Source organism: Xyrauchen texanus, chromosome 6, assembly GCF_025860055.1.
Source record: "Xyrauchen texanus isolate HMW12.3.18 chromosome 6, RBS_HiC_50CHRs, whole genome shotgun sequence".
Taxonomy (NCBI): Eukaryota; Metazoa; Chordata; class Actinopteri; order Cypriniformes; family Catostomidae; genus Xyrauchen; species Xyrauchen texanus.
Window position 1 is genome coordinate 37,413,035 of NC_068281.1, and position 14,152 is coordinate 37,427,186.

Below are 14,152 nucleotides of genomic sequence, written 5' to 3' on the forward strand. Positions count from 1 at the left end.
AAATAAAGCATTCTTCTTTATTGTATAAGCTGCCATCTATATTAACTAAATATGTGAAGAGCCAAACAAATAGCTTTCACAAATCATCACCTTATAAACACAATTTACAATTTGACACTGATTATTCTGATGTTACAGCAGGATAAGTAATAATTAGTGGCTGTACAATTACTGTTATTAGTTCAAGTTACTGGGAAATATAGGTGGCGTCCACTTCGCCCTTAGGTAACAAAGTATAGGGTCTAAAATGGTTTAAACTGATCGCCAGTGCGATTTCTGGTGATCAATTCTTGGCATCCGCATAGAGCAGGAATCCAGAAAATGTGCTGTCGTCTTCGCTACTGGAATAAACACCATTCCAGTCCCGCAGAGTCTCCAGCCATACCTGGTCACCAGATACTAGATGCAACACTGCCATGTTGGATGCCTGGTCAATGTCCTGACCGTAGAGCGAGTCACGAGTTCGCAGTTTCCGAATGCCATTCACGACCAGGGCTGCACGTAAGGGACGATTACGCACAGTTATGTAGTAGGAAAACACATAAACACCCCCATGAGTGCAGTTAAACTTGCTGGTGTGTGGGTTCCAGTGACATTCTTCATTGTAAATGACTTTGTCAAATTTAATTGGCAGGCCTGGTGGCGGGAACGATTGGCTGGGAAAGAGGCCGACACTGAAGGCTGAGCGCTTCTGAATGGAAGGTTCACCTTTAGTGCCCTTCAACCCCTTTAAACCTCGTGCACCCTTCAGTCCCCTGGCTCCTTTCATCCCTGGCATCCCCCTCTGCCCTGGTGGTCCTTGAGGTCCTGGAGGACCACTCTCTCTCTGCTTACCTGGGGGTCCTGTTTCTCCTTTGGGCCCCTTAGCACCAGGAAGGCCATCTGTGCCATTCAGACCTGGCATGCCCATGTCTCCTTTTAGCCCTTGAAGCCCTGGCTCACCTGTACTGCCTTTCTGCCCCCTTTCACCAAATGGACAGTCTCCTTTGTTTCCTTTCTCCCCCTTGGTTCCATCTGGTCCAGAGGGCCCCATCAGTCCAGGCTTGCCAGGCTCACCAACCTCTCCATTTGTTCCATTCCAGCCAGGCTCTCCACGGTCCCCTGGGTCTCCTTTCGGCCCTGGTATACCTGCATCTGCTTTGAGGCCTATTTCACCTGGATACATTAACATCAACCTTTGTATTCAAAATATCAACCATTTTTCTGAACTCGGAAATGTTCCACAATTCAACTGTTTTCAATTTCCGGTCTCCAGTTTTTTCACTCGCATTGGCATATATTCTTAGTGGGTAATGGTGATGTCTAAGGTATTACATTTATAAAAATACAAAAAATGTGGCTTGTTTGTACTTCTCAGAGTCGAGATGACTGTTTTTATAAAGAATGCCTCACCTGAGTGTGTAGATGTCAAGAAGCGATTGTCCGAGGTGAGTTACGTTGATATCAGCAACTGCACAAGTTGAGGCTGAAATTAATTTTTACTCAAAAAAAAAAAAAAAAACTTAAATGTTTGTTGTTCTCCATCTGGATCACTCGTTTTGTTAGTTACATTGCGTCTCGAGACCAGAAACAGAAAACTGCCGATTAGAATCATAATGGTGCGGCACATTGGTTGCTCAGAAAAACTTGATAAGACTCATTTTCAGGACACAGTGCTATTTGTACCAAAAAATTGCAGGAATTTTCATTTCTTTGAGAAGTTACTGCTTGAATTAGAATTTCCCACTTCAGGCCCACCATAGGGGGACACATGCCCCCAATATTCAGATTAATGTTCAAACATGGATTTTTCAATGGAAAATTAAACGTAAACTTTTTTCCACGTTCTAAATGTGTGGTTAAAGCCTTGCAAAGTAATAGTTATCCTTACTATTCCTAAGGCTGAATACATCAAGCAAATATGCACGCAGATGCGAGTACTTCGCCTACAGACAGAGGTGGGTAGAGTACCTAAAAACTGTTCTCAAGTAAAAGTACAATTATTTGAAAAATAAAAAGTATCCAATTAAAGGAATACTCTATTGAGTAACTATTTACTTTCATATGTAACATTATGGGCGTTTAATCTCCAATATTCCATTACATAATACATATTTAACATATATTACAGAATAATTATTATTATTATTGGAAATTCCTTCATCATTCACCCTCATATAGTTCCAAACCTGTGTGACTTCAATGCAACACAATTAAGGAGATGTAAGACAGAATGTTAGCTTTAGAATCACCATTTACTTTTACTGTATGCTTATTTCTCCATATTTTAAAAGGGAATGGTGACAAAAGCTCCGTTCACACTGCCAGCTACTTTGTCGCTGGTGGTTAGGTCACTGGTGGGGTGTATGAAGAATCTAAACAGCACTGTTTCTAAACAATTAATATTATTATTAAAATATTAGGATCACATGAGCTCTACGGTACATCTTCTCTCGAATTGGCTGTCACTCCAGAAAGTCGCTCTTCAATTGCATAAAGTTAAACATTTCTCAACTTTGTTGCGTCGCTGGACACGCCCACATCTGCTCACCAACAGTCATCGTTGGTGGAAGTCGCCAGGTCTCATTGAAAATGAATCAGATGAGGTTGTTTTGTCACTGCGTGTGGCTGGTAGTGTGAACGCAGCTTAAGGCTGTCAGCCTCTAACATTCTGTCTAGCATCTTTTATATGTGTATATAGAAATACACAAGACATAAATATACATATAGTATGTACAAATACAAAAATGTTATGTAATGCAGAAGAGGTAGAATATGTTAAATAATATAAATGACTAGGCTGTGTATTGCACGTAATTATAGTATAGTTTTAACTGTTCATGAGATAGATAACCTGAGGGGAAACATTTGTTTTGTGCCTGACAGTTCTGGTGCTCTGTAGCATCGCCAGAAAGCAACAGTTCATAAAGGTAGTGGGTTGGGTGAGTGGGATCCAGAGGGCTTTTTACCAGCACTTTACTTCCAAGTGTATAGTTCTTGAAGGGAGGACAAGGGGCAACCAATACTCTGCCCTGCAGTCCGAACTGTCCTCTGTAGTCTTCTGATGTCTGTTTTTGTAGCTGCACCAAACCAGACAGTTATTGAAGTGCAGAGGACAGACTCAATGACTGCTGAGTAGAACTGTATCAGCAGCGCCTGTGGCAGGTTGAACTTCCTCAACTGGCGAAGAAAGTACAACCTCTGCTGGGCCTTTTTCACAATGGAGTCAATGTGGGTCTCCCACTTCAGGTCCTGTGAGATGGTAGTGCCCAGGAACTTGTTTAGAATGGTGATGTGAGTCAGTGTTGAGGTGTTCCTCCTAAAGTCCACAATCATCACCGGTGGTGATTCACCACTCTTTTGAGCATGTTGAGCTCAAGGTTGTTATGACCACACCAGTGAGCAAGCCGTTCAACCTCCCTTCTGTATACAGACTCATCGTCATCTTGGATGAGGTCAATGACACTAGTGTCATCTGCAAACTTCAGGAGCTTGACAGAGGGGTGCAGTTGTTGGTATACAGGGAGAAGAGTAGTGGGGAGAGCACACATCCCTGGGGGGCTCCAGTGCTGATCTTAAATGTGCCGGAATTCAATTGATGTTTGTGTGAAGTGGATCTCGGTGTGGAGATTGAGACTGGGCTTTTCAATAAAACACATTGAAGTCGTCGGACAATTTTTGCTTCCCTACAGTGTTGGGGGATAGTGTCTTGAAGTTAGTAATGTCTCTGGCCTCTGCAAACTGATGTAGGGTCGTTAGCTGAAAACTTGTTTTTCAGCTTCTCAGAGTAGCTTCTTTTAGCCACTTTCATTTCCTTAGTGTGTTTTTGGCCTGATTATACAAGACTTTATCCCCACTTCTGTAAGTGTCCTCTTTGGCATGATGAAGCTGTGTTAGTTTTCCTGTGTCGTTGTTGAATGTTAAATAAGTCCTAGTAGGAATGCACATATCCTCACTGAAACTGATATATAATGTCACAGTATCTGTGAGCTTGTCCAGATTGGTGTCTGCAGCCTCAAATACACTCCAGTCAGCACAGTCAAAGTAGGCTTGTAGTTCCAGCTCTGCTTCATTGATTTCTTTACAGTCCTTACTTCAGGTTTAGTTGATTTTAGTTTCTGCTTGTAGGTTGAAAGATGATGAACCAGACAGTGATCAAAGTGTCCCAAAGCTGCTCTAGGGACAGAGCAATATGCATCCTTTATTGTTGTGTAGCAATGATCCAGTGTATTTCTGTTCAAGTGTAAGATTTGCTTTGATTAATTAGCTGAGAATAATAATAAGTGAGTCCGGGTATTGTTGTTCAATGTCTGTGATCTGATCAGACAGCTGTTGCAGCGCAGTATTCACGCATGCGTGTGGCGGGATATAAATACCCACCAGAATAAACTAGGAAAACTCCCATGATGAATAGAAAGGCTTACAGTTAATAAAGAGTGCTTGCACATCATCTTTAATGTTGTTACAACTGTACACCAACTTTCATTGATGTTAAGTAATGTTCTACCACCCCTTGTTTTCCCCATTAACTCCGCAATGCGATCCGCTCTGAACAGCTGAAAGTCCAACAGATGTAACGTGCTGTCCGGAATTGCTTCACTCAGCCAGGTTCCTGTGAAGCACAATGCAGCAGACTTTGAAAAGTCCTTGTTTGTATGGGTGAGATGTAGTTCATCCATTTTGTTAGGGAGAGAGCAGAGATTCGCTAGATGAATACTCTACAATGCTGTTCAAAAGCCGCTCTGGCCAGCGTGCTGGCTCGCTTCCCTCGCCTGCATCTAATAGCGTGCTTCAACACAGCTGCGCCTCTGACTAAAATGGCCAGCAAAGCGTCTGAAAAGTCAAAAACTGGGAAAAGATGTCTGGTATGTGCTGCCTAATGTAGATCAGTTCGTCCCTGATAAAAATGAGTGGAAAACATTTTCTAGACACAGGACAAACTAACAAAAACAACAAATGAATTGGAGAGCTCCACACCGAGGCGGCCATCTGCGGCACCATCATCTCACATTAAAGAAAAAGTGTACTGGATTAAAATGACTTACTCCACATTTAACGTGAATGTTTACATAGATTTATACAGTAAACCACTTTCACCACTGATATAAAAATGTATACATAGAAACATGATGTCATGAGGAACCATCAATACAGAATCACCCTGATCATTGCGTTCACATTGGCTGCGTCTCCTCTGCACTGAAAATAATGTTATCTATGGGGTCCTATGCCAAAGTTTCTTCTTTAATAACGTCATAAGATGAGGTTATTACTGCTTCAAGGACAACAGTGGGCAGTCACAAGCACTTCATCTTTATCAGCACACTTGGTTGTGATTGGTTAATGTTATGTCTACCAATGGTTCTCAACTGGTTTTGCTTCTGGACTTGTTTCTACATTGGACATCAAGTGGCGACCCACCATAGAAAAAAACATAACCTGTGCTTAATGTATCCTGGGTCGTATTTTCTTTTGTCTTGCATTTTGTTCATGGTTTTCAAGTATAAATGCATGTATCAAGTGACATTATTTTTGATGTTGATGTCAACAACAAAAGATACAGACATTTTTCTCTCCCCCATTTAAATGGTGATGAGTATATTTAATTATATGAGCCCATTAAATATATTGTTCAGTTTATTTCCTAATTTCAAACATCATTCAAACAAAACATATATTACACAGGAAAACTTTGTTCATAATTTGTCCATAAGTCTTGGAGGCCCAGACTTTAAAGCCCTTTATGAACTTGACCTTCTATTTTCAGTGCAATGACATCAAATAAACACAGAAATCACCATAATTTCACTTGGGTGCTGCTGAAAATGTTTCAATGGGAGGACCATGGCATTGTTTTGTTGTCTGTCAGCAACCAGTTTGAATGGACCTGTGAGCTACTTTTGGGTTTTCTCAACACCAGTTGAGAAACACTGGTGTCTACACTGCCCTACAAAACAAAAAGGCAGTAACTGCATTTTTGGTCAAAAATGAGTTATTATCATTTTCATGACATTCAAGGCATCCTTTGTTATGTGACAAAACATCTTATCTCAAATGTGTGTCGTTTTGGAGAAAAATGGTAGTCGTTTGTACAGTAACTGCAAAAAGCCCTAGTGAAACAAAGCAAGAGTACAGTAACATCCATTACTGTATTCTTGTTATGTTTTACCTAACAAAAAATAACCCTGTTGCTGCGCAGTGAAGTTACTGTTTCCATGGTGAACACACACAGCTGACTTCGCGGCATCCTCACGGGACGGTTTTAACATTTGCGATTTCACACTTCTAACTTCACACAAATTTTGTTTGAGATGGCACAAAGCCGGGAAAGAAGATGGTCGAAATGGCATTGAAAAGAAAATACCCGGAGAATGGTAAGTAACAGTGACAGATTAAACATTTAGAGGCTAGGCTATCACAATATAAACACCTGTCAGCCACCAGGGCAGGACTTCCTCTCAGAGGTCCATTCAGATAGCATTATGCTAATTGACAGGCAATGTTTTAAATAGCTTTGCTTACCTGCCCCTGATCCTCCCTGCTCCTAGCTGTAACTTTATCCTCTGTAACTTCACATCATCGCCGATGCCATGTCATCATTTTGTTGTTCATGTCACAAAGTTATAATCCAACCAGCAGTGGAAAAATATTCAATAACTAGAAAAGCATGTGGTCCTATTCAAAATAAATTTTCCCAATTTGGGCCTTGACACAGCTTAGCAATGTGAGACTTTAAGCAGCCGTTTCAGCATCAGAACAGCTTCTGGGTGGAAAATATTGACCTAAAATGGTCAAATTAGTTTGGGTTTGGTATATCCATGGTCAGGAAAACAAATGGTTCCAATTATTTCAAATACAGTGTATAACACACCCAGAGCCCAAGTTGTGGCAAAATAGTTTTTGGAGAATCTGTAGTTACCGCCTTTTTCCTTGGTATGGTGCCACGTTTTTGGTAAGTAATACAAAGCAAGAATACAGTAACTGCAAAATAGGGGTAAAATATCAAATTAAATATGAGGATTGATATGTACAAAGAATAAGCTAATATAAAGTAACAAAACAGCCACATGTCCAATAATCTACCTACAACTACTTAGGCTGGATGACAGGATAACTTTAAAGTCATTTTTCTCAGTTCTGCACTCTGCGTAGTTACTGCCTTTTTGCTTTGTAGGGCAGTACTGTCTACCTATATACACAATGTCAAAAGGTCTGGCAGTTTATTAATTCTTCCCATTTATTCAGTTATTTTATTGAGTTTACTTGCATCCAGACATATAAATTGTAGTGTACTATATGTTTGGTTTGAATAATTTTATTAGCTTTGTGCCTTTTCTATAATCTCCTGATTATTTTAGTGTTGCACAGCACACAGATCTGCTGAGCTCAGCATGAGCCACGTGGCAAAAATATGCTCAATGGCAAAACTCTCTGATCACTGCCGCGTCTGTGATGCTTCTGAGATGCGTCACCTCGTGACTCATGCTTGCAGTGGGAATGTATGATCTGTTAATAAGGCAGCTGAAACAAAATGCACCACTCATGAAGGATGTGTGAACTCAGCGTGTTTCTCTCAATAAATTACACATTTATTAAAACTTATTTAAATAGAACCAGTAATGTAAGGAATGTTGCCCATTGTAACACAGTAAATTTTTCATTAGAAATTTACGGACCTACTATTAAACCTACTCTTAAAGTACATTTTCTCAAGTAAATGTAATTGTAAATGTAGCATGTTACTACCCAGCTCTTTCTACAGATTGCCAATGCATGGTCCGATTGAAAATGCTTAGATTGCATTCTTGCGTTACTGTACTTTACAAACCTCAGTATTAAAAGGGACAATAGAGTTTACTTCAAACATTCTGTGCCATTAAATTGAATGTTATTATGCAGGTAAGCTGCTATAAAATACATTGACTTACTGGGCAATATTCTCTTTCAACTGTTTCTTCGCCATGACAGTAGCTGGCTTGAAAAAGAAACTCACTATTTGAAGTGGACCATTCACTCCGCTCTCCGCTATAGCACCTCTTGTGGTAACATTGAGAATGCAACGCGTACTTTCATTTTGAAATGCAACAATGCACAAAATCAACCTTGTGTAGCTAGAAGTGTCTGTGTCCACTGGCTTGTGTAAAGAAGATTTTAAACTTGAAGGAATATTCCAGGTTCAATACAAGTTAAGCTTAATCAACAGCACATAAAAATACATACATTAAAAATGGCTCATAATGGCTGATAAAATAGTTTATGGTTATTGGTTAATATAATTGCACCCCTCCATATTATTCACTTAGTATTTTTATACTTTGTACCGAGAAGAAGAAATGATGTACAACTGATCATGTTACTCATTCAAATATATCAGAATGGTCAAACCATTTCAAGGGAATTACCATGGAAACACAAATGGCACTGTTTCCTGAGAATGACCTGTTAACTTTAAAATCAGCATAACAAGACATGTACTGTATAGTGTATCAACGACTTAAGCCCTCCTTGCAGGTGAATGTACCTTTCTCTCCTTGTTTCCCATTAACGCCGGGAATACCAGGCAGCCCAGTCACTCCAGGATCACCTTTCTCTCCTGAAAGAAGACCGGGCATATATTAACATTTAAAAAATTGCCTGTGAATTAACAACATCACTAATTTGTGTTACAAATCCTATACAAATCTAATACAAGCTGAACTGTTTTTAATAGGACAATTAACCATTTTAAGAACATAGGCTTTTCTGGAAAGCTGTTGCTCAGCATATAGTGTGTTGGAAACATCAAATCTTAGAATTCAGGCCTATTTTAGGTCTGAAACACTGTACTATAAAGTAAGTTTAAGATTTTATTTTCTTCTCCGTTCAAGTGGCATTGTCATCAGTGGCGTTTGGATTTTGCCAAGCAACAAATTGAAATGATATATGCATATCTACCACTATAAACTACTGGTCAGAATAAATCTTCATCTATTAGAATACGCCAGTGGCGATTTCTCAGGGCCAGCAAAGCCTTCTCTGCTGGCGTAACATAAGCATTATTTCTTCCTTTCATTCTCATTGACCTTTTTACCCATGTATTTTCAATCACTTTCCACTCCTAATTCATCAACAAATAGCAAAAAATTAAAAGTTTATTCAATCAGAATTTATCCCTCTTTGCTTACTAACAAAGTGTGACAACTGTTTCACAAATCGCATTCCCAAAGCCAAGCCCCTTAGCCGAAGCGGAATGTGAGTCTGAGCTCCACCCCAACAAGCCTTCAGGATCCCTCAACAGTGCAAATGAATGAGCGACTGAAGTCAGATTGTCAGAATCATCAGCCAATCAGATTGATTTATTTGTTCTTAGTGGGTGTGGTCTTTAGGATATGTCCCAGTCCAGGCCTTCTAGCTGGCCTTGAGAGACGCAATCACACTTTAAGTGCATACGTAATTTGAAAGCGAAGAGCGCGAGATTTCGCTCACAAGTCGGCTGTCATGACTGCTGGTATTGACATTGAGAAAGAGATCCTTATGGATTTAAAAACCTGAGATTTTCTGCACGATTGAGCGATTGATTAATTAAACAGGAAATGAGGACTGATTTTCACGTCAAGTAAATTGGTAAGTGCTTTTTGCATTGTGTATTTACAAGTGTAAATTAGGCTGCATGAGCATTCAGCGTCGGATCAAGTTTTGAAAAGTAACCGTGTACCCAGACGAAACAAAATTTATTGCAAGCTAAATTTAGATCGCAAATATTATAAGAGAGATTTTTCTTGTATTAAACCTCCTTGGTTCTGGCTTTCGTGCGTGGACTTGTTTTTAAAATGTCAATTGGTATTATTGGTTGACTGCCACGTAATGTATGATGGGCATAGGGTGTCTTATTCATTGTGAAACTGTGTTTTCTTAATGGCATGAATTGCACTGAAGGCCCAGATTTAAAATGCACGGATAGCAACTGGAATACACACAGGCTCACAAGAGGACAGATACCCTGCACACTTTTTTCTCCAGTGGTGAAGAGCATGTTCATGTTAAGACAAGAGAAGATTCAGAGATATAAGAGGTCTGTAAGCTGATTGAAGCTTTTGTGCAACTTCAGATAACTAGCAGTTCCAGACTCACTTTCTTGAGATATAAATTGAAGGTTTCGCAAACATGTGCGAGCAAGCAGCTCTTTAGGAAAAAGGTTCAGTTTTTCTTAATCTATGCTATGTAATCTTTTATTTTTTTATGAAGGACATGGAAATATAACCATAAAAACGCACTCCATGAATGTAAAGCATAAAATATAACAAGAGTTTTATATTTCCTGAAGAAATGTGAGAGGTGCTGGCACATGCAAACTTTATCCAAGCTGCCATGATCAAAAAAAAATTATGTTCTGGTTGACTGCTAGGTGATCCAGAGTAAAAAGAGCACATGATATTTTGGTCCCTAGATATGGCTCGTGTAAGTATGAGCAATAGTAATAATCATGCTTGCCTTACTAAAACCTTGTTGGAGAACTATATTTCTCCAAAACCAAGTTGCAAGGTCTCTTCAAATGTTTGACCTTCTTGCAACACATACACTAAAATGGCCTGCACTTATATAGCGCTTTTTTAACCTTAGCAGTTTTCAAAGAACTTTACCCTGTGACTCATTCACCCATTCACACACACATACACCAATGACGGCAGAGCTGCCATGCAAGGTGCTAGCCTGCCATTGGGAGCAACTTGGGGTTCAGTGTCTTCCCCAAGGATACTTCGACATGTGGAGTCTTGTGGGCTAGGAATTGAACTGCCAACACTGCGATTAGTGGCCAACCCGCTCTACCACCTGAGCCTCAGCCGCCCGGTCAAAAACTTTGAAACACTTACTCTTTCTTTATTATAATTTTTTTTAGAATTAAATTAATATTGTGGCACAATTATATTTTGTCTTCAAAACTAATTTCAAACATTTAAGCATACAGATCAAATTAATTTTAAGATCATGAGAAACATTTCAGTCAAGTGTTTCAATACCTTTGACTGGTAGTGTATTTATATGTACAGATTTGCACACTGTCTTCAATATCTCTGATTATTTGTATAATAACTTTGGCTAGACCACATCCCAAATATGGAAAGAAGCTGTGAGGAAAAAGGGTCCTGGTGTAAATAGTTTTTAAATTCTCTTTAAAATATCTTTTTGCTCATTTTAATGGAAGTTTACATTTGAAATAGACCTTTCTACCTCTAATGCCTTTTCTACCCTGAAGCATGAAACCTGGGCTCAGAATCACATTACTATATTATATTTTTGCATACAGATTTGTATGTGGCTTGTTGTATGTATCGTGGCAGGTGAACACTAGAGCTGCTTCAACAAGAAGGGCTTTTATTCACTTTCAAGCACATTACGAGTAAAGCGGCAGATTATGCATTCAAAAACACTTCTCACCTTGTTCCTCGCACATCTAAATACATTTATTGTACTTGTAAGATGTTACATTTTAACATTTGTATTAGATACCAAAAACATTTACAAGTTTGTTCAAGTGCGATCAAATTGTGCAGTAGCTCAACTGATAGAGCGTTGTACTTGCGATGCAAAGGATTGGTGTAGAATTCCAGATGAGTACTAAATTATGTAGTTGCTTCAGAAATTGCATTTTCATTATATTTGCTTTTATGACACTGTTGTTTAGGTTAAGGTTAGGGAGTTAGGTTTTGTTGATTGAAAACTTGAAGATAGGTCATTAACCTTAAAAACATCTGTAATTCTGGTTGAAGGTTCAGAGTTTTATGTGTGACGTATTGGGCACTCAAATTTAATTTTGCCCCAGACTCTGTATTTTAGGCGATGGGGCAGTGATTAGTAAAGGGGATAAATACATAAGAAATTGGTTCCTGGCCAGTGTCATTATCGGTAGACAGATCATTCTGAGGGGATGGAAGTTTGCTGGTGCATGGAGATAGGCAGGGTGGCAGCATTTGAGGTTGGGCAACCTGAGGGTGTTTGATATGAAATGGGGTTGCTATCTGACCTGGGAGGGGCAGTGGAGAGGGATTTATAGTATGAATGTGTATGTGATTATTATTAATATTATTTAACATTTTTATATAAATATATATATGGTTTTTGTTTTTTCTGTTTTTGTTTTGTGTGTTTGTGATTTGGCTTTGACCACAAGGATGTTGTTGGGGAGGGGAAGGGGGAATAATGGGGGTTAAAAGTTGATTCTGTTAAATTATGTTTTTATTTTCTGTTTTATGCCTTGGAATCAATAAAAAGTGTTAATTGGGGGGAGTGGGGAGACATCATCTGTTTGGGAGAACCTTTAAGCCACACAGCGGACATTTCGCCTGGGAACTGCCGCAGTACGTGTAATGAACCACGTAATGTCATTTTGGAATAATACTGCCACAGAAACATAATTTTTATGGGATCAAGCTGGATGCATAAGTTTTGCTTGCGTTCAACAAGGTGAAAAACATGTATTTCAAACATTGTGTAAAGGATGATGGATAGTCAGTAGGTCATTATTGCAATATAAATCCTGACATGGTGATCCGGACATGTCTTGTATCATCCTGAGAGGTTTATTTTGCCATAATAACCTGCTGATTGTATATTATTACATGGCTAGAGTTGAAACTAGCACAGCTATGTAGGAAATATGTTGCCTGGGACCACGGTCAAATATACAGTTTTGCTGTCATTTCACAAAAATATTTGACCACAAAATGCCACAATCACCCAATCAGAATTAAATATTCCAGAGCTTTGTAATTATTACATTTGAATAGATGTGAACTAATCTTGTGTATCCAAATGGAGTTTCACTGGAATGTGTTGAAAATCTTTTGCTGGCACTTATGTTGAACACTAGGAAATTATTGTACCATACTGACCTTTCTCTCCATGTGTCCCAGGATCACTGGTGAGTCCATCTTTACCTGGAGGTCCAGGAGGTCCCATCTCCCCCTTTCCCCCTGGAATACCTTGCATAATGACACAAAAACTTGTTGGGAAAATTGAATGTAGCATTTCATGTGTTCATTAGCAAAGCCTCCTCAACAACCAGCATGGCAAGGGCACAAAGATTTCAGTCTGTATCAATTAAATAAGGCATTCCAATTTTTGGCTTACCAGCTGAAAAGACCAACTGCAACCAGTATCCAATACACAACATATGTTGGTGACCAATATTTGTCGTCTTTTCAGCTATGTAAGCTGTAATAGTAGGTTTATTTTTTGTTTTTTGTTTTTTACCATGTATCTTACCTGGCAACCCCTTTTCTCCCACTGGTCCTGGAGGACCTCTCTCTGGTGGACAACACTCACAGAAGTTAAAGAAGCACTCGTTGTATTCCAGAGTGAAGTTCCCAGGGCCCACCCTAGGAGGAACCATGGCTTCAGTGTGGTAGTCAGCAGAATAGGCATCACTAGAGTAGGTGGTGCTATCGGTAGGCAAGGTGGAGTACACATCCATCATGGAGTCTGTGGTTTCTTCTGTGACACCACTGGTAGTAGGGCTCATAGTGGTGGTGATCTGCCGGGTGCCCAAGTGGCCAGGTGGCTGTGGAGCACCAACTTCATCCTGAGTCAAAGGCTTTTTAGTGGGCTTCAGTCGTGGCCACTGTGTGGTCTTCAGTATTGATGCCTGAGTCTCTGTTGTTACCACCAGGAAGGCCATCACCAGGATGACCAGGTGGAGAAGTTTGGACATTGTACAAACAGCTGCACACAAACAGATGCCAAGTGTGCTGATGACAGAAGTGGACACCAAAAGAAAGCACAAGAGAGAACCTAGATTTATTCACATTCTAAAGGAAATGTTACTGGTGCGTGCCGCACCTTACAGCATTGAGGTGGTTGCCAAGGTGTTGCTCTGCCTTTAAAATCTGTTCAGAGTGCCTTGATGCTTTGTGATTGCATGTTATGGGTGGTTGCCACCCCCAAGTTTCCATGATATTCTGTTCTCTAGATATGGCGTGGGCCCCTCTAATGTAAGTACATTTTCCCTGTCTGCCAGGTGAAAATCAGTCAGATCGTTTAGTTAAACAATATCACACTGGCAAATGGAATGTTGTATGAATATCAGCACAGCTTTATATAGCCGTAGAATAGAATAGAACGCAACACTCTGGTTCCGGAAATACAAAACCCATTTATTTTGTCATAGAAGAATGCATTTTTGCCTACCATGAGCTCC

At 39.7% G+C, this 14,152-nt stretch overlaps 1 protein-coding gene across 1 annotated transcript; it reads right to left on the minus strand.

The window, feature by feature from the left end:
• Nucleotides 1-283: 283 nt before the first annotated feature.
• On the minus strand, nt 284-13,666 carry LOC127645714 (otolin-1-A-like). The gene is made up of 5 exons (XM_052129381.1): nt 13,222-13,666; nt 12,849-12,938; nt 8,501-8,572; nt 7,987-8,004; nt 284-1,146 (listed from the first exon to the last, which is right to left on the minus strand). The coding sequence occupies exons 1-5, from the start codon at nt 13,664-13,666 to the stop codon at nt 284-286; spliced, it is 1,488 nt and encodes a 495-aa protein (XP_051985341.1).
• Between the last annotated feature and the right edge of the window lie 486 nt (nt 13,667-14,152).